The following is a 20,428-nucleotide window of genomic DNA, read 5'->3' as shown; positions in this document are numbered from 1 at the left end:
GGTGCCTATGTCTGATTAATTCAATTAAATTCATATATAATAATTTGTTTACTATCGTAAATTTTCCATATGTATTACAAATTCACTTTATTATTATTATTATAAAAAATGCAGTAAATATAAATTATAGAAATAAATCTCAAAACCCTGTATATACCACAATATATGCCTTAAAATATGTGCCAAGTTATTTTTATTTATTTATTCAATCAGAATCACACAATTTTGAAAGATTACAGTTTCAGAGTATTTGTTATATTTTGGATGTTTCAGAAGATATAGAAAATATTAGTGCACAAAGATTTACTAAAATCTGTTACAAAATTGAAGAAAATAATGTTCTAGAACAGAACTGTACAAAAGTTTAAATGTAAATAACAATATTTCAGGACAATTCACACAGCGCTAAGCAGAGCTTGTGTTATGGGTACTAGACTACTGATATAAATACATGGATACATTTTTTTTGTAAATAAATACATATTATACATAAAGAACACCCAGATCGATACAAACAATCATACTCATGAATACAAAATGTTTATACCGTGCGACGAATTGAACCCACGACCATCGGATAGTAAAGCGGTGTGCTAAACTAGACCACCGAGGCTGTCGAAATGTAGATGATATTTATCAGTTAAAACAGATTTGAACGTCTAAAAGTCGATTTTTGTAATTATGCTGAATATTATTCTGCAATAGATGAGTTTTTCAATTAATGATTTTCTTAAATAAATCTTATATTGTAATACTATACGTCGGTTATACTATACAAGCATTTTCCTCGCAATTCAATCTAAATATAACAGTCATTTAAATATAATATTGCTTCTTAGTCAGCCTTAGGTCATGTATATGTATAAATAGATCATGTATATGTATAAATATGTTTCTTGCTTGGCAATATATTGAAGTAATTAAAGCTTTATACCTAGAAATTTCGATAATATCAATAAGAAGTTTTTTTAAAGTATTACTAAATTTTGGTGTTAAAATAACATATATTTTTTCAAATCACATTTCTATATTTTAATCTGTGGTTTGCAATTAAGAACAATTAATGGTTTAAGTATATTACAATAATAAAGGGATTAACATTTAAACTGATATAAACTAGATTAGTCTCCTTTAAACTGGGAGTTGGTAAACCTATTAACACCTACAGTTAAATCCGTGTGTTAGAACTTCTTAACGTGACGTGTCTAAGAAAACATTAAACCAATATAACCGTATATTATTGAACATGTAAATGCTTGTTGCTTTCATAATTAGTACTAGTTAGGTATGAAACGAGCCAATCTTCTATTACTGGTACATTTTCATCAGACCATTTAGCTTCTTCTCTAATGTTCCTCATGGACTTTTCAATTATGTGTTCTGCAGACCCAAACTCCCCTTGGTGGGCTACATACAAATTTGATACTAAATCGAGACCCTCTTGAGTTGTAAATTGCGATGTAGCGGATGTAATTAAGTTGTCCCATAGGTTTGTTTTGCTTGAAAACCTGCAAGTATTGTGTAAAAAAATTATTTATTGAATTGGTACGTACTTGAATTTCTTTATATTTTAGTTTTATGTGGAAAATTATTAATAACTAGCTGACCCAGTGAACTCCATTCCGCCTCAGAATTGAATAATATGTCGAAGGTTTTTTGAAGTTTATTTACTATATTTTTTGAACGCACCCCATTTGACAGGTATGAAGAGTTTGTATGGGAAAATAAAATAGTTGTTTGTTACTGTTTTCCATGCATTTTTTTCCAATATTTTCTCACCACTTACACTTCCTTGGAGTTCTATAAATATTAAAAAAAAAATTGCTGGACTGGATCAATTTGTGCCAGCCATTCGCAAGACTAACAAACGTGAGTTCATTTTTACAATAAGATAATCCTTGGACAATTCACACGGCGTCATCTAGTCCCAAGGTAAGCAGAGCTTGTCTTATGGATACTAGACAACTGATATAAATACATATTTTTTTTAATATACATACATAATACACACGGTAAACACCCAGTCCTATACAAACAATCATACTCATAACTACAAATGTTTGTCGTGTGGAGAATCGAACCAGTGACCATCGGAAGTAAAGTGTAGACTATCAAGGGCGTAAATCAATACTCACTTTTCCTTCAGCACCGCCCAATTACTGCATAAAAATGTAAAGAGTGAAGTATAGCCCACTGGACTTCCAGTCAACATACTGAATATTAGGAACAGATCAGTTTCCGTGAAATTTCCATTGCCTTCTAAGACGGCTACTTCTAAAAGCCTAAAGATTTTGTCGTTGGTGTTTGGACAACCTGCCAGAGTCTTCAGCAGATATGTCCTCTCACTCTGTTTTCTGGACGGAGGGAAGTTGATGACTCTCTGCAGACCGAACTGCCATTCCTTCCTGCTTCCCCATGCGAAAACTGGACAGATGTACTGGTTGGAAATGCTAGAAAATATCAACTCAGTTAAGTTGTGATAACGTAGAAGAAAATAAATAACACATCTATACTAACTAGGCAATAGACATATAATATTAAAGATCAATAATATTAATCTACTAGTTGTTCACCGCGACTTCGTCCGCGTGGAATTTAACTTTCATTTGCTAAAATAAAAGTAGCCTAGGTTACTTCTTATTACATGAGCTACCTGCTAAAAAAAGTCCCGTCAAAATCGGTCCAGCCATTTCAGAGATTAGCCAGAACAAACAGACAAACAAAAATTGTAATAAATGTTATTTTAGTGTATGTAATGTACCGTATTTATATTCATATGCGTGTAGTGAAAAACGATTATTTCAATATTACAAACAGACACTCCAAGATTCTCAATTTAACTACAGATTTTAACAATAAAAAAACAGTATATATGCTTGTGTGTGGCAAATATAAGGTACGTCCCCTTTAGTAAAAAGGGGTACAAAGGTTTTGCTTCAATATTAATATATAGATAACTAGCTGACCCCAAAAACGTTGTTTCGTCATATAAATTAAAATCACTATTAAAAATTTTTAAAGCCATATTGTAAAAAAATTAAAATGTTGTCCAAAATTAAAACTATATGTTAGGGGTGAACAACCCTTATAACTTAGGGGTATGAAAAATAGATAGTAGCCGATTCTCAGATACTGAATATGCATATAAAATTTCATAAAAATCGGTCAAGCCGTTTCGGAGGAGTATGGTAACTAACATTGTGACACGAGAACTTTATATGTAAGATGATAATATCTCAGGACAATTCATACAGCGCCATCTAGTCCCAAGCTAAGTAGAACTTGTATGAGTACTAGAAAACTAATAAGAATACCTACTAATGATATAAATATATAGATACTTTTTTTGTAAATATATATTATACAAAATATAAAATATCCAGATCAAACAAGCATATTCATAGATACAAATGTTTGTACCGTGGGAGGAATCGAACCGGCTACTATCAAAAGTAAGGCTACGTCAAATGTTTACAATCAAAGTTCTAGACCACCGTGACTGTCTAAGATTTTAATATAAAGCTGACTCACTAAGTTATTATTATAATGCTGGAGAGTTTGTTAGGTTGACCGTATTAATCTCAGAAACTACATTTATTGAGGAATACTATATACGTATATAAGTGTATACTTATAAAGATCACTATGGACCACAACCTTAGTAAGGTCGTGAGGAATTCCGTCATAATCTTGTAGAAATAAGATTTTAATCAAATAAAACCGGTGAGGCGGAAAACAAAGTGCACATAGGTCCGAAACATCCTCCACCATTACCGTCCCAACGATAAAATGATAATTGAATTAGGCTCTTACATTGTCTCCTTAATCGAGCAACGCTTGAAGGATGGATTTATAGCCTTTTGACGTAGCGGTAAGTGTACAAATTGTTTTAAACTTTTTTCTAGATTCTTTGCCGTTTCTTTTATAGCGCAGTGGATAAACGAGCTTGCCGTTTATCTGATGGTAAGTACATCATGAGTTACGCAACACCAGGCAAATTGGAACTGCGTTACCAACCTATTAGGAAATACCTTCTTAAAAGGTTGGTAATGCAGTTGGTAACCAATACGAAGAATAGAGGCAAATCCTCTATTCTTTATGGTTTCAATATCGTATTGGTTCGGAAATACCATTGCTTTTACCATTAGAAAGTGATTCCATTAATCAAAGGTAATACTAACTTAATCTATAATATGTTTACGATACGTTTATTTACTTTATTAATATCTGAAAAAGTTTTTTTCGGACTACTCTAATGTTGTTGACCGCAACTGGCCTTTACAACTTCACTGATAACTCTTTCTAAGAAAACTCGCGGAAGAACTTATGGAGCGGCTCTAAGGCAACTTCCACCTGACGGGTACAACTTTAGTCTGAGTACACCACTAGGGGTTCAAACCTCGGCTACGGCCGTCGGCATTTCGATCCCCGTTTGAAATTGATAGATCGGAGGGAATTGGAAATTCGTGTCAAGAATTCGAAAGTTGCTTGAAACAATGACCAAATATATGTTTACAAACATTTCGAATATTCATTTAGATGAAGTTAAACATTTAATCCATTTTGAAAGTTAAAATATGTCGCGTATGTGTCCCGGAATAAGCAAACCAGAAACACATTCCTTGCTTTTGATGTGGCTTACTTGTCGCTTGTTGCATGCTCACTGAGATTTTAGATTTCTTTGCGAATTCACTGTTTAAATGGGTCATTGAATGTTTACAGGGTACGAGACACACAACAGTCTGAAAGCTTACCTAAATAACGTTTGTCTTTGATAGATATCCACCTCGAATTAAAGGGTTCTTAATACAAAGGTAGACTGTAGAGTCGTAAGCGTGAATAACTCTCTTTGAGGAGCGAGATAGAATAGTGAAATTAACGAAAATAATAATAACTCAGGACAATTTACACACTTATCTAGTCCTATAAGTTAAGCAGACCTTGTATTATGGGCACTAGATAACTGATATACGAGTATCATAATTTTGTTTAGTAAATCCATACGTAATACATAACGTATACAAAGAAAACAGACTAATACAATTATACACATGAACAGACAGATGTTTATACCGTGCGAGAAATCGAAACCACGACCTCGTAAGCGGAAGCATCATTCCATTATCATAGCTTGAAAAAAAACGTCACAATGTAATCTGTGACGATGATAAGCTATTATGCTTATCCGTTATTTCTCGATGGGTTCAGTTCGATCTCATTTTTAGACATTACTTGTAAATGTACAACATACAAATTAAAATTTTTCCTGTGCTTATTAAACTTGTAAGTTAAGTCGATTCTATACAATCTAATGTAACTTATATTTGTACTTATAATAATGCTATCGACAATCCACATAAACAAAATAATAATGAAAACAATAAATATTTCAATTCCATAAAAAAGTACAAAATATTCCTAAAATTAAGTTACTTACGGATTGCCTTCATCAGGGTTGGGAGACAACATCCACTTGCTGTACTCAGCCTGGGCTTCTTTTACGCACTCCTTGTATCCAGCTTGACAGAGGAACGTCTTGGTAAGAGAGCGAAGATTCTTGCGCCAATTCTCTTCATCTTCCCTTTCGACTTTGAGTTCCTCATACAGAGGACTTAGAAGGGTCCGAACGTATGCCTGCATTATAAAAACCCCAAAGTGAGAAATAAATTACTCTGGACAATTAACACAGCGTCAACTAGTCCCATGGTAAGCAGAGCTTGCGTTATGGGTACTTAGATTTTTTTTTATAAATACATACATAATATACATAGAAAACATCCAGACCTATACATACAAACATACTCATGAGTACAAATGTTTACACCGTGCCAGGAATCAAACTCGTGACCATCGGAAGTAAAGCGGTGTATTTACGTTTAGTCACGAGAATATATATAATGAAGGATATATATGTATAGGAGTATACTATACTTATTTAATTTACAACAAATAGGTATTAGATTTGAATCCTCAGTCTTCAGATAATCCTTTAATTCACATTCATTGCTCTAAAAAGGAGCTTTTAGCACATTTATTGAAAGCCTTTTGAAGCTACAGGTACATACAGAAATTCTTTCAGTGCTTCATTTTGTTCACTAGAAATATTTTTACTTACGTTGCTTTCTCCCTATGTTGTTCTTTTAGTTTAAACTCTTTCCTGTTCTATTTTCTCGCTCTTTGATAGTGATATTCAATGATATACAGCAGTAAATACAATTTATTTTTGCACTGTGCAAACATTTGTATTTATGAGTGTATCTATATATATTTATTTTCTGACGACCTCGGTGGTCTAGCGGTCTAGCACATCGCTTTACTTCCGATGGTCGCGGGTTCGATTCCTCGCACGGCACGAACATTTATATTCATGAGTATGATTGTTTGTATCGGTCTGGGTGTTTTCTATGTACATTATGTATGTATTTACGGAAAAAATTATCTATGTATTTGTATCAGTTATCTAGTACCCATAACACAAGCTTTTGCTAGCTTAACTTGGGTCCAGATGGCGCTGTGTGAATTGTCCTGAGATTACTATTATTATTATTTTGAGACTAGATAGCGCTGTGTTAATTATCTAGGGTTATTTATTTATTCTCATATCCTATATGTACTATCAATGTTGCTTATTACGATGAAGAGTATTAATATTTTTAATTTTTCAAAATAAAAATTTTTAAATAAAAATTAAGATCACACACACTTAATAATATATTCCTTTCTACAATGAAGTTTTTATTAATGTGTTAACAACTATATATTTTCAGTGCTCAATATAGAAGGTTTTCAAGTACCAGGCTGACTAGGTTATTTAGAATAGAGTCCTAAGAATTTCCATGTTCTGCATATCCAGGATGTCGTAACCGCCAATGACGAGTGGATGAATAAAACACAAATACATCTAGTTGGCTGTTACGACATTCTGTATTTGAAAAGGATTGACGGAAAACTATGTACTTATAGCTTATGAGTTTTCCTTTTCTTACAAATCCAGGATGTCGTAACCGCCAACTAAAAGTAAATGAACAAAACACAAATACATCTAGTTGGCTGTTACGACATTATGGGTTTGAAATGGATTGATGAAAAATTATGTACTTATAGATTATGAGTTTTCCTTTTCTTACAAATCGAGAATGTCATAACCGCCAACTGCAGGTAGATGAACAAAAAACAAATACTAGTTGGCTGTTACGACATTCTGGATTTGAAAAGAACATTCATCCCCACACGATGGAACCTAAGTGGTCTCGGACAGTGCGGTTTGAGAGAAGCTTCCTCCCGCGTACACTTGTAGAATGAACTACCTGCCGAGGTTTTCTCGAGCTACTAGAGCTTCTCGACTACAGCATGGGGTTTTTCAAGAATAAAGTTTCTTAAGGGTCGGCAACGCACACGTGACACCCCTGGTGTTTTAGGCGTCCATAGGCTATGGTACCCGTTTATCAGCTTGCTGCCATCGTAGTATAAAAAAAATGTTGTTACCGTCACTTGCAACGCGCACGTGTCACCCCTGGTATTTCAGGCGTCGATAGATTACGGGAACCGTATACTATCAGATTGGCCGTATGCTTATTTGCCACTATACTATAAAAATATAAAGAAAAAAAGTGGAAACCGTTTACTATCAGATGTGCCGTATGCTTATTACTATTAAAACATCTAATGCAAAAATTTTGTACTTACCTGGAAATTTTCTTGCAAACACTGACACACGTGTCTACCAATATGATCTATCATAGTAAATACAGGGTCCCAGACGATATGATTTTTCTCATCCTTCAGGAACAGAGTCATATTTAAGGCCGTTGCGAACGACAGTTCACCAGCATAGGCGAGGTTCCAGGCATCGTGTAATAACTTCGCTCGAGTCAGTGCTGGGATCAATTTGCGGTTCTCCCCTTGAAGGTATTGCGATAGTAGATTCCAGTTTTCTTTGTCGTAATTTACTTGGAAAGGCCCTAAAACAAATTTAGTTAGAAAATGCAAACAAACCAAACGTGGGACAGACATATTTTATAGACTGTTATTGTAAAAGAACAAGATAGGTATAGCTATTATGCTTCTGTAGATCTTTATTTGTAAAGTACATGTTACTATAAATATTTGGGTCCTTATCTTATTATTTGGATGTGTCATAAGGGGAAAAGGTAAATGGAGCAAAACAATAATGCATTAGTACACAAAAGATATAAAAAGGTGAAAGACCGTACAGAAGATGGATAGATGATATCAAAGTGGTGGCAGGTGGTACTTGGGCAAGAACTGCTAACAATAGAGACCACTGGAGACTGTTGGAGGAGACCTATGCTTGTTAGCAAACAGATATATGTATAAATGTTAGGAAATGTAAAATGTAAATAAATTAATATCTGAATATAGGCTTTATTATTATTATTATTAACTAGCTGAACTTGCGACTTTGTCCGCGTGGAATTTCACTTTACTGTATCTCCGAAATGGCTTTCACAGATTAGCCGGAACAAACAGACAAACAGACAAAGATTGTAAAAAATGTTATTTTGGTGTATGTAGCGTATTTATATTCATATGCATGTAGTAAAAAACGGTTATTTCAATATTACAAACAGACACTCTAATTTGCGAAGTTGCGCAGGTCAGCTCATATGCATACCATATATGAACAGTATCAAAGACATCATGTCATCATGTGATATCCGTGATACTAACGCATCTATTCCAGTTAACTATAGATGACACTACCATTCTAGATTTACAGATTAAGCATAATATTGCATGTTTTGGTATATCGTATATTACATTTCTAGGTGATATATTTATAATTTATATTAACTAACTAAAATTTATAAAAACACGAATTAATAAAAGAAATGTAGGTATCCTACATTTCTTTTGTTAATTCGTGTTTTTCTGTATCTCATGTATGTTATGTGTCTGTAATTGTGAATAAAGAATTTATCTATCTATATCTCAATGCTGCTGTAATGCTGATATCTCATCCAAAATTAATATAATCTTTTTCTAAGTAATAATAATATCTCTGAACATCTCACACAGCGCCATCTAGTCCCAAGCTAAGCAGAGCTTGTGTTATGGAGTATTTACATCAGTTGTCTGGTATCTATAAAGATACCAGACAACTGATGTAAATACTCATATACATTTTTTTTCTTAAATATGTACATACATAATATACATAGAAAACACACCAACCGATACAAACGATGATACTCATGAATACAATTGTTTGCGTGTGAGGAATCGAACCCGCGGTCATTGGAGTAAAGCAGTGTGCTAAACCCCTGACCATCGGGGTTATGGGTGTTTTCTGTATATTATGTATGTATTTACAAAAAAAATGTATCTATGTATTTGTATCAGTTGTCTAATACTCATAACAAAAACTCTGCTTAGCTTGGGTCTAGATGACTGTCCGAGGTTATTGTTATATAACATTTTGTTAGAAAATTAACAATACTATATTAACAATTTATTAATATAACAACAAACAAAATTAACAATACTAATTAACAATATAATATAACGATAAAAAATTAACAATAAATTAGTCTTACCTATCTCCTCTGGATTCAAGATAATAAAATGATCTTTGTTGGGCATGTTATTAAGTGTTAATTCTTTCCTATCCCGCATCCAAGCTAATGGTGTTACATTTGTGAAGTTAAGCTTATCTTCCCGTGCAATGATGATGGGTGTCCACCAGGACATGCGACCCGCGTCAGGGACATCATGTGGTCGCTCACGAAGAAACACTTTCTGAAAGTATATTCTTTATTTAGTAATTTACTTACATTAACCAGGATTGTAAATACACTTTAAATACTATTAAAGGCCTCGAGTTTAGCACACTGCTTTACCTCTGATGGTCGGGAGTTCGATTCCTCCCAGAATGGAAACACTTGTATTCATTAGTATTATAATTTGTATCCATCTGGGTGTTTTCTATATATATATATTATGTACATATATGTATTTACAAAAAAAATATCTAAAAATCTGTATCAGTTGTCTAGTACTCATAACACAGGCTCTACTTCGTTTGTCTACTCTACATGACGCTATATAAAAAACACCCAGACCGATACAATCATACTCATGAATACAAATATTTATACCTCGCAAGCAATCGAACCTGCAACCTTCGGATTTAAATCGGTTTGACCACCCAGAACGTCAAAGTTCTACAGTATGTATGTAAGCATAACTTTTTATATTTAAGATTAGTAATAAGATATGATGGGACTGGCATTATCATATTATGATAAAAGTGCCTAAATAAATGTAAGAATAAAAAAAAAAACTTTTTATTTTTGTCCCGTATTATTTATTCAGAAATAAATTCCGTTTGCCTTTAGATAAACCCCGTATAGTTACTTTATGCTTGACCGGAAGAAATCCCTAAGATAAATCCTTGTACTGTAACTATATCTATATTATTACGTATATTTTTGGGCATTGTAAACCTCAAAGGCGACAGATGAAAGACGACTGCATACAACTGAAAAGGGAATGTTGAGATGGATGTGTGGTGTGACAAGAATGGACAAGATAAAGAATGAATACACTAGAGTAAGTATGAAAGTGGCGCTGGTGTCGGAGAAGTTGAAAAATAACAGTCAATTATAGGAATGAAAATATATTTTTATACTACTATGGTGGCAAACAAGTATACGGCCTGTCTGATGGCAAATGATTACCGTAGCCTATGGACGACTGAAACACCAGGGGCAAAACGTGCGCGTCGCTGTCACTAATAAAGATTAGAATATTTTAAAGAAAATATTACGATGAATATGAATGTATATGAATGTTGATGATTAGGGCAAAGAGATGATAAGGCCAGAGGAGGGCCGAAAAAGAGATGGATGGACAGTGTAAAAGATGAAATAAATGGAAAAGAAAAACATATTACAAACGCAAAAGAAGGGGTTACAAAAGAAGTAGATGATGATATCAAGTTCACTTCAAACAAAAAAATAGCTTACTACGTCCATAATTTCCAATCATGTATCTAAATAAATAAATATCCCTAGACAATTAGCACAGCGCCATCAAGTCCCGGTAAGAAGAGCTTGTGTTATGGGTATTAGACAACTGATATATATATTTAGATTTTTTTTGTAACCAATACAAACAATAATACCCATAAGTTTGTGTGAAGAATTGAACCCGCGAGCATCGGAAATAAAGCGGTGTTAAACCGCTAGACCTATCTAAATAAAATACAAACCTGCGTAAGTAAAACTGAGTTGCTGTCATAATTTCTCTTAGCTGTAACCAGTGGCAGCCTGTCTTTGTCGATCCAGCTTTTAGCTATTGTCTTGATGTCGAAGTCTTTTGGTATCTTGCCATCTTCAATTGCAGCAGTAGTCAGAGCATTCCAGATGTCATTGCCAGTGAACGTTTTAAATTTACTGTACATAAAAAATATCATAAATTCATTCAGAACTAATATTATAAACACGAATGATTCCAAGTCCATACTTGGAATCATTGTAATATATATTAATGACTAGCTTTTGCCCGCGACTTCGCTCGCGTTAATTTATCCCCCTAGGGATGGAATTTATCAAAATCTTAAGGGATGCTTACGTCATAGTAGCTTTATACATGCAAAGTCTCAGCCCGATCGGTTTAAAATTGACAAAGTTTTACACAAACTTTCATCCCCTTGGAGGTAGAATTAATCAAAATCCTTTCTTAGATAGATGCCTACGTCATAACATCTACCTGCATGCCAAATTTCAGCCCGATCCGTCCAGTGGTTTAGGCTGTGCGTTAATAGATCACTATGTCAGTCACTTTTGAATTATATATATTTAGATTACTTTTTCAATAGTTTTTGCGTGAAAGAGTAACAAACATCCGTATGGATGGATGTTTGTTTGTGTGTGTCAAAAACTATTGAATAGATTTTATTGAAACTTTACAATAACATATCTTATACTACAGAATAACACGTAGCCTATAAATTTCACTAGAATAAAACCGCGGGCATAGCTAGTTAATTTATATTACAATTTTTTTATTTTTTCATAATCAAACTGTAGTTTCGTGTCCAATCCAAATATTTCAAGATATAATTCTTTGAAACCAAAATATAAAACTTCTACTTTCCTTTAATATGGAAAAAATTAGACGTTATTAAGATAGTTGTTAAAAAAATGCTCACTGATTTTAATTTAATAATCAAGAATTAAAAAAAAAAATAGAACATTGGGCACAATGACTAAAATCGCATGGTATATCAAATATATCTTACTAATATTATAAATGCAAAAGTTTGTAAGTATGGATGGACGTTTGCTACTCTTTCACGCAGACTACTGAACGGATTTTGATGAAACTTTACAGTAACATAGCTTATATTATAGAATAACACATAGGCTATAATTTAAAAATATATTATGTAAATTGAGCGATATATAATGATAAGTGTGATGCAGACGAAGCCGGTCAGGTAGTAAATAATATTAACGAGAAGCGAGGGAATGCAAACAAAATAAAAGAAATAATGTACAGAGACAAGGAAAATTTACAAATGACTTACCGTGTTTCAATGAACACCCTCAGTGCCTTCTTAAAAGTATCACCACCGAGAGTATAGTTGAACATTCTAAATAATAACTCTATTTTGGTGCACGCTGTTTCTTGCTTCATGCCGGTGATGCGCGAATGAGGATACCGTTTACTAAACTCGTAGTACAGGGAGTAGAGTACCGTCATTGGCCATTTGCCTTCCATTTCCGATCCGTTATTGATCTACAAGTTTTTTTCCAAAAACTAAATAATGTAGGTACTAAATTCATGCATTTTACTAATCTTATTGAATATTAATAAAAATTTAAGAAATGAACGCGAAAGTTCGTGAGTATGGATGGACGGTTGTTTGTTACTCTTTCACACAAAAACTACTAAACGGATTTTGATGAAACTTTACAGTAATATAGCTGATACATTAGAATAACACATAAGCTATAATTTAAAAAGATGTTATGTATCTTACTAATGTTAATAATATTATAACCGCGAAAGTTTGTGAGTATGGATGTTTGTTATTCTTTCACGCAAAAACTACTGAACGGATTTTAATGAAACTTTACAGTAATATAACTTTTGCATCTGAATAACACATAGGCTAAATTTTTTATTGAAATTTAATACGGATCAAACTGCTACAGCTAGTACTAAATGAAATAGTATATTAAATTTGACGCGGTCAATATTTATTAAGAAAAATTACTGGATTTTATAATGTTATAACTAAATAGTAGCAACAAACGAAGACGTGTGAAGGTAGACAAATATAAAAGATTTTATTTGCCTTCTATCCATCCTTCTATCCATTATATCTATATATATATATGAATACAAATGTTTGTACCGTGCGAGGAGTCGAACTCGCGACCATCGGAAGTAACCACCGACGCCGTCAATGACATTAATCTTAACCTACAGTTACACTTTACATGTATACTTACCTTAAAGGCTATTTCAGCGGCGAGATAGCCCACTAATGCTTTATTGAGATGAGCGTCAGACCACCAAGCTGGGGTCGTGAGAGCCCCGAGCCATTGGTAAGACAACTCCTGAGCTAGCTGAAGGTAGCCCTTATTACTTAAATCGCTCTCCCTACAAAGGAAGAAAAAGATTTTTTTTTAATATTTAATATTATTCATATAGGACATACATTAAAGCTGAGTCGAGCCATTTCAGTGCCTATATGTATGTAAAAAGTGATTATTTTATGTTTATTTTTAATTATCTACATGGTAACGTAAGTTTAATTATATATATATTTTATTTAATATTTTTTTCTTTTGCTTGTTTTTTATATTGTAACATTGTTGAAAAGCACTGAACAAATATTTTTTTCTTTCTTTCTATTTCAAGTCAATTCACACAGCGCCATCTAATAATCTACAGAGCTTGTGTTACGGGCACTAAACAAATGATATTCAAATTAAAATACTTTTTTGTGAATATATTAACATAAAACACGTACATAAAGTAGAAAGCATTCAGACCTTCATGAATACAAATCATTGCACCGTACGAAGAGTTGAACCTGTGTCCTAAAACGCAAGACCACAGAGGCCGTCAATTACTTGAATCATTCATTGTCTACTCTCTACAGTATCTATCTTTATTCACAATGCATTTATATTAGATTCTGTCATAATCTGCTTCTTCCATATCCTATTCATTTGAATTTTTTCCTTCCATATTTTATTCGCAGTCATCTCGATATTCATTCCCTTGCCGTATCATCTTTATCCCAAAGTCCATCCATCACAAAGTTTATCCAGGGGGACAAACTTTGTGAAAGATGATATGTGTAAGCAGTGGAAGGCCGAAAAAGAGATCTTTTTCGACCTTCCACTGCTCTTATGATCCACCCACATTCAACCCAATACTTTAAAACCCGTGTAATTTAACATTTTTTTATTAAACTCTCAAACTTTTCTAAAAAAAAAGTATCGCAAGTCACTTCTTATAACATTAGCTATATGCGTGTGGAAGTTCCGCCAAAACTGCTCATAATTTCTTATGCATTTATTAAACAGCTATTAAATTGAAATTATAAACAGACAATTCAATTTTAGTTCTTTATACAGATTTTGTCTTTAAAACACAGAACTTAGGGCCCCAATACATTGCTCAATTTATCTTTAAAAGAGTCAGTTCTAAATAGTGGCAAGTAAATTGCGTTTATCAGCGACCTTGTGTCGACCCAACATAATTTACACAGATAATGTACCTATTTAAAGGCGATAATTCTAAATTAGTAACAGGCTTGTCCTTGTACTAAGGCACTGGCGTAACCCTTCTCCCTTCAAGGTTTCTAGTGATGTTCTATTTTTGCATATTGATTTTGTTTGTAAGTATATTAGCACTAGCGGCCTCTCCGTCTGCGTAATGCTGATTGACGGCGGGTTTCTTATAAAAATAACATTTATTTCAGAAAACTTAACTTAAATAACATTTTATCTCACACCACACTTGGCTGTGTCGTAGAAGTGAGAGAAAGTTTAACAGTCAAAGTTACATTGGTACAACACTTTATTGTACAGTAACAGTTAAAATAACAAAATAAAAACATCTTAAAAAATAAATTGAACAATGGCGGACTAATCCCAAATGAGGGATTTCTTCCATTCAACCTTTGAATGACTGTAAGGAATAGTGGAGTGGTAAAAATAGATACATATATGATAATAATAACAAACAAAAAATAGCAATCAGATTATATGTAACTACATGTATAGTATAATAAACATATAAATAATAATGATACTATCTATGCCTGCGGTTTCATCCGCTTTTAATTTCAATATGTAAATTTCAAAGGCCATTAAGTAAAAACACCTATTTTATTCCTATCTGCAATATTTCTCAATGGCGACGAGGATGCGAGTTATACTCATGAGTATGGTAGTTTGTATTTTGGATTTAAAAAAAAATATTGGGAATAATTGAGATAGGCGGATGGAGCATTGCACTATCATCCATAAAAAATATATTCGATTACTCACTTGAAAACAATAAGTCCCCAGTTGTCGGCCGGCTTCACGCCCTGGTAGTTGGGCAGCGCGACGATGTCCAGCCGGCGGAGAGGCAGCGCCACCCTCCACATTGCCGCTATCTCGGTGAACACCCGGGAAACTTTCTCGTTCACCCCTTCTAAAGCCGGCAGGAATTCCGGACGGCCCCACACGCGGAGCTCTGCAACAAAAAGTAATTTAAAAAGGTTCCAAATTGACGAGTTATATCTCCTTCAGGGTTGGCAACTGTACTTAATATATGTGTACAAGATTTTTAAATTATGAGGTATAAACCTCGTAGGCAAGATACATCTGATTCTGACGACCTCGGTAGTCAAAAGATTTGGTCTGTTTTCGTGGGAATCGGTCATGTCTCGATTTTATTTATATATTTACAAAATAAATATATTAAAGCACAAAGCCAGATCTGCTAAATTTGAGACTAGATGACGCTATGTGGATTGTTCTGGGTTATTATTTATGTTCAACACAACTATAAAGTTCTGATTTAAATATATTTAGGTTACATTGGTACGATTACAGAAAAACAACTATGAAAAATTTCAAAGGCACTAACTACTATTTAACAGATATACTATTTATTATTGTCTCACCTGTCTACAGTAAATACGTACACTTAATACATTTTTTTAATTTTTAAAAATAAAAAAATATTGAAAAAATAATAAGTGACAACCTTAACTTTATTAGTAACTCCCCAAGTCGTCAAAAAATTGCTATCTACAAGTATGGAGTAGCAATATACGAGATAAAAAGTTTAAGGTTGGCAACCCTATTTTGTTCCTTGAACATTTCGTATTACTCTTCATAAAGTATTTGACGAATAAATACACCAGTCATGAAATGCATTTCAAACTTTCCAGATACAGCTTATCTTAGCTTTTCTTTTTCGGCAGCAGTTAAAGAAAAGTAAATATTAGTAAAACACAATACAATTTGTATGCTCTATCTAGAAAAATAGACAAAAAAATAGAATAGAAAATCATTTATTCAAATAAACTTAATTTAAGCACTTTTGAATAGTCATAACATTTTTTTTTATCTACCGCTCGTTTGGAAAGCTGTCTCATCATCATCACAAGAAGAACGAGCTAGAAACTTGTGCGTTACTCTTTTAAATAATCCTTGTAAGTTTACATTTACAAGTGGAAACGTGTGAATACAAATTACCAACCAGCACTAATTTTTTGGGTCAAATATAAATATGCAATAAGATTAAATTAGTTGTAGTGATAAGAGCAGACTCCAGTCCCTACAAACAGCACCCGTTCACGAGTATGACAGATGAGCCAGCCATCACTGCCACCATATTTTAGGGAGCCCATTGACCCGGCCCACCACGCCGCCACATATCTGGACATTTTAGTGAGCATGACTACTCATTCCACTCCACCACGTCACAGCTACTTAAAATTACTATATGGTAGTTACAGTATTCGCACTTTACATGAGGATGCATGCGGCAATCAATACAAAAGCCGCTACGCTATCATATATCAAGAAAGCAGTATGAAAAACAAATTATAACATTGTCCGCAAATAGACTCTTTTACATAACATTTGTTCAATATAAAATTTGTATTGCCTCTCTGTCAAATTTAGCGTAGATTCTGACAGTTTATTATAGAATCTTACGCAATTACCATAAAATGAATTACTAACTTTTTGTAGACCGTATTTAGGTAAAATTAGGCATTTATTTTTATTGCGTAAGTTTCTACTTGTATAGGCTTTAATTTTCTTGAAACTATCTAAGTTTTTCCTTGTATACACAATATTTTCATAAATGTACTGTGAGGCAACGGTGAGGATATTTGATTTAAAGCATTGACGTAATGACTCTAGTAGAACGTATGGCTGTCTTTTGTAAAATAAATATAGTATTTACCCCATAGCAGTATGCCATATGACATAATGCTATGGAAATAACTAAAATATACAAGTTTTGCCGTCGCCACGTCTGTTAATTGCCTTATCCTTCTAATTGCATAAGCAGCAGAACTAAGTCTATTGGCTAATTTTGAAATATAGGACCCCCATTGTAACTTCGAGTCCACTGTTATTCCTAAAAAAACTGTATCATTAACAAAATGTATTATTTCATCATTAAGCAATAGCTGCGTATTTACTTGACTAACATTAGGAAGCGTGAATTTAATACACTTAGTTTTGTTGGAGTTTAATAATAGACTATTACTGTGAACCAATTTAATATATCAGAGATAGCATAATTTACATCGTCTAATTGATTACATTAGCGACCAATTTTAAACACTAATGAAGTATCATCCGCAAATAAAGGTCATTTATACAAATTAAAAAGAGAAATGGGTCTAAGATTGAACCTTGAGGAACGCCCATTTTAATATTAGTTCCCTTAGACTTTACACCATCAATATCTAAAGTTTGCACCCTATCCTCTAGATAAACTTAAAACTTATGTATATTAATATATTATATCTTATTTAAATATATTGTATTGATATTTGTATTAAATTATTATATATTATGTAATTTGACCCACACAACACTTCCTATGCCACGCTCTATTATGTTGACTGGAAGAGACATTTTTTACAAATAAATCCTCCTTTGTTAACATTATTTCTATTTAATATACGTAAAAATGTATTTAAGTGCAATAAAGAACATATAATAATCTTATATCGTAAGTAGAGTTTGTACGAAGCCTTAATTAGTAAGACTTTGGTAGGAGAATGAGATATTGCAATGAAATTAAAAGCAGGAGAATGAGATTTAAAACAATTTTCACGGGATGACGTGATATAACACAGTGATGTTACAGTCAGGTGGACTCTCAAATTGTTTAATATTTTACATAGATATACTAGAGATGATGAAAGTAGAGATACTGCGAGGTCTAAATTGAAAATTGATTCAATATGGGCATGTTATACAGAAAAGCGAGCACCATGTCTTAACGAAAATATTTAACATGAACGTGGATGAAGGAAAAAGGAGAAGACGACCGAAAAAAAGATGGATGGATTGTGTGATGATGTATAAACGAGAATAATGTTAAATATGACGGTTGATAGGGATCAATGGAAGAAGATGACATACTGCAAATCACGAACAGTGGGATAAAGGCAAGGTCATGATGTTATTACTTGAGATGAAGTATGAAATAGCGAAGAGTATATTGCAAATAAAGTTCCGGTTATCTTCTAGTAATGGGATATAAGCCTCGTTGAAAAAAGTGTACAAGAAATTAGCAAAATAATTATATTATATATTAATAATAATCTCAGGACAATTCATACAGATGCCCTCTAGATCCAAGTTAAGCTAGCTAAAGCTTATGTTATGGGTACTAGATAACTGATACAAATACTTAGAATTTTTTTTTGTAAATACATATTGTACATAGAAAATACCTAGACCGACATAAACAATCATACTCATGAATACAAATTTTTGTTCCGTGCGAGATATAGAACTACCGTCAGAAGTAAGGTTGTGTGGTAAACCGCTAGATCACCGAGGTCATCAAATTCGTTTGTATATTAGGACAATTCATATGAAACTTCATTAAACAGTGTGCAAATAACCCCTTCAATATTAAAATACAAATACAATATCTAGGCAATAGTACAGTTGGGTTCACTTCAAACAAATACCGATTACCCGCCAGAGACAATTTCAGGGGACTTTTAAAATTAATTAACATTTAATGTTAGTCATTTCGGAACGACAATGTGTACCGGAACGCTGATGAAATTACGCTTCAAACAATTACCTCTTGCAGGCGTCTTTTGTTCGCAAAGTTAATCTCACTTCAAAAGAGAGATCAAATTATTTTAGCCGAGTATTAAGCCTAACAGATTGTTTTTAGAGAGGTTTGGAAAACAGTTTGTTGCAGTTTATACAAGGGTCACTTACCTATGTCGTTGCCATTGCTGTCCTTGTAAAATGTTGAATTTCCTAATTGCTTCAGGTCAGCGATGACTAGGCCCAGCGTAAATGTAGACATGGGAGGGGTCTTCTCAAAGTGGTCCCATACCGCGTTTGGTTCTCCAGTACTGCAAGTATATTAAAATAAATTAAAAATTATAGTAGACCAAGAATAAAACATATTAGTTCTTTCACGCAATTTTATATGCTTTTTTATTTAAAAGATAGTGTACATAGTAATGGTGATGATGACATTTTTAATGATTTTTATATTTTACTAGTTATTTGTCCCAGCTTCGAACGGGCGTACCTGTATTATATATATAAACCTTCCTCTAGAATGACTCTTATCTATTAAAAAAACACTTCAAAATCCGTTGGGTAGTTAAAGATTTAAGCATACATAAGGACAGCGACAGCAACTTTATAATATGCTTTTTCTTAACTAACTTTCTCTATAATATGTATATTATAAGATGAATTTACATGAGATGACTTATTGAATGGATAAAGTACTAAGCAGGAAATACGATCCATTTAAATATTCAAGCCTCCGTTGGTTATTTGAAAAATTTGAGACTGTTGGTCCGAATCATCGAAATATTTCTAGACAAGCGATAGAATTCCAGTGTATGAATTAGCTTAATATAAGTTGGATTTTGTATGGCCATATTCAGCGTAATTTAGCGTTCATTGACTGATTATAAAAAAATAAGGTTCGATTTTCAATACTTATTTTTATTAATATATATGTTCATAAACATCTTTATGAATTGAGGACTGATTATTATAATTCTTTTGATGGAAAATTTATATTTTATTAGTTTATTTAGAAAAATATTTATCTTATCATAATAAAAAATGGCCGTTAAAACACGAATTTATTACAGACAAAGTATAAAGTTAGTTGGACATATGAATCTTAGCCTACTAGGAACATGCCA

General features: G+C 33.0%; 1 protein-coding gene across 1 annotated transcript in view; it reads right to left on the bottom strand.

Moving 5' to 3' along the window:
* Window positions 1-1,209: 1,209 nt before the first annotated feature.
* LOC131844744 (aminopeptidase N) overlaps window positions 1,210-20,428 on the bottom strand; it is a 33,492-nt gene continuing 14,273 nt past the window's right edge. Inside the window, exons 6-15 of the mRNA XM_059193703.1 lie at window positions 19,473-19,612; window positions 15,540-15,729; window positions 13,485-13,635; window positions 12,554-12,765; window positions 11,234-11,417; window positions 9,558-9,759; window positions 7,687-7,961; window positions 5,438-5,634; window positions 2,136-2,450; window positions 1,210-1,508 (exon numbers count right to left, since the gene is read on the bottom strand). Coding sequence (XP_059049686.1) covers window positions 1,238-1,508; window positions 2,136-2,450; window positions 5,438-5,634; window positions 7,687-7,961; window positions 9,558-9,759; window positions 11,234-11,417; window positions 12,554-12,765; window positions 13,485-13,635; window positions 15,540-15,729; window positions 19,473-19,612 — 2,137 coding nt within the window. The 3' untranslated portion in view covers window positions 1,210-1,237. The remainder of the gene's footprint in view (window positions 1,509-2,135; window positions 2,451-5,437; window positions 5,635-7,686; window positions 7,962-9,557; window positions 9,760-11,233; window positions 11,418-12,553; window positions 12,766-13,484; window positions 13,636-15,539; window positions 15,730-19,472; window positions 19,613-20,428) is intronic.

The sequence above is a fragment of the Achroia grisella genome, unplaced genomic scaffold (genome assembly GCF_030625045.1).
Source record: "Achroia grisella isolate CSIRO2021 unplaced genomic scaffold, CSIRO_AGI_Agris_v1 utg413, whole genome shotgun sequence".
Taxonomy (NCBI): domain Eukaryota; kingdom Metazoa; phylum Arthropoda; class Insecta; order Lepidoptera; family Pyralidae; genus Achroia; species Achroia grisella.
This window is presented reverse-complemented; position numbering and strand designations above follow the sequence as displayed.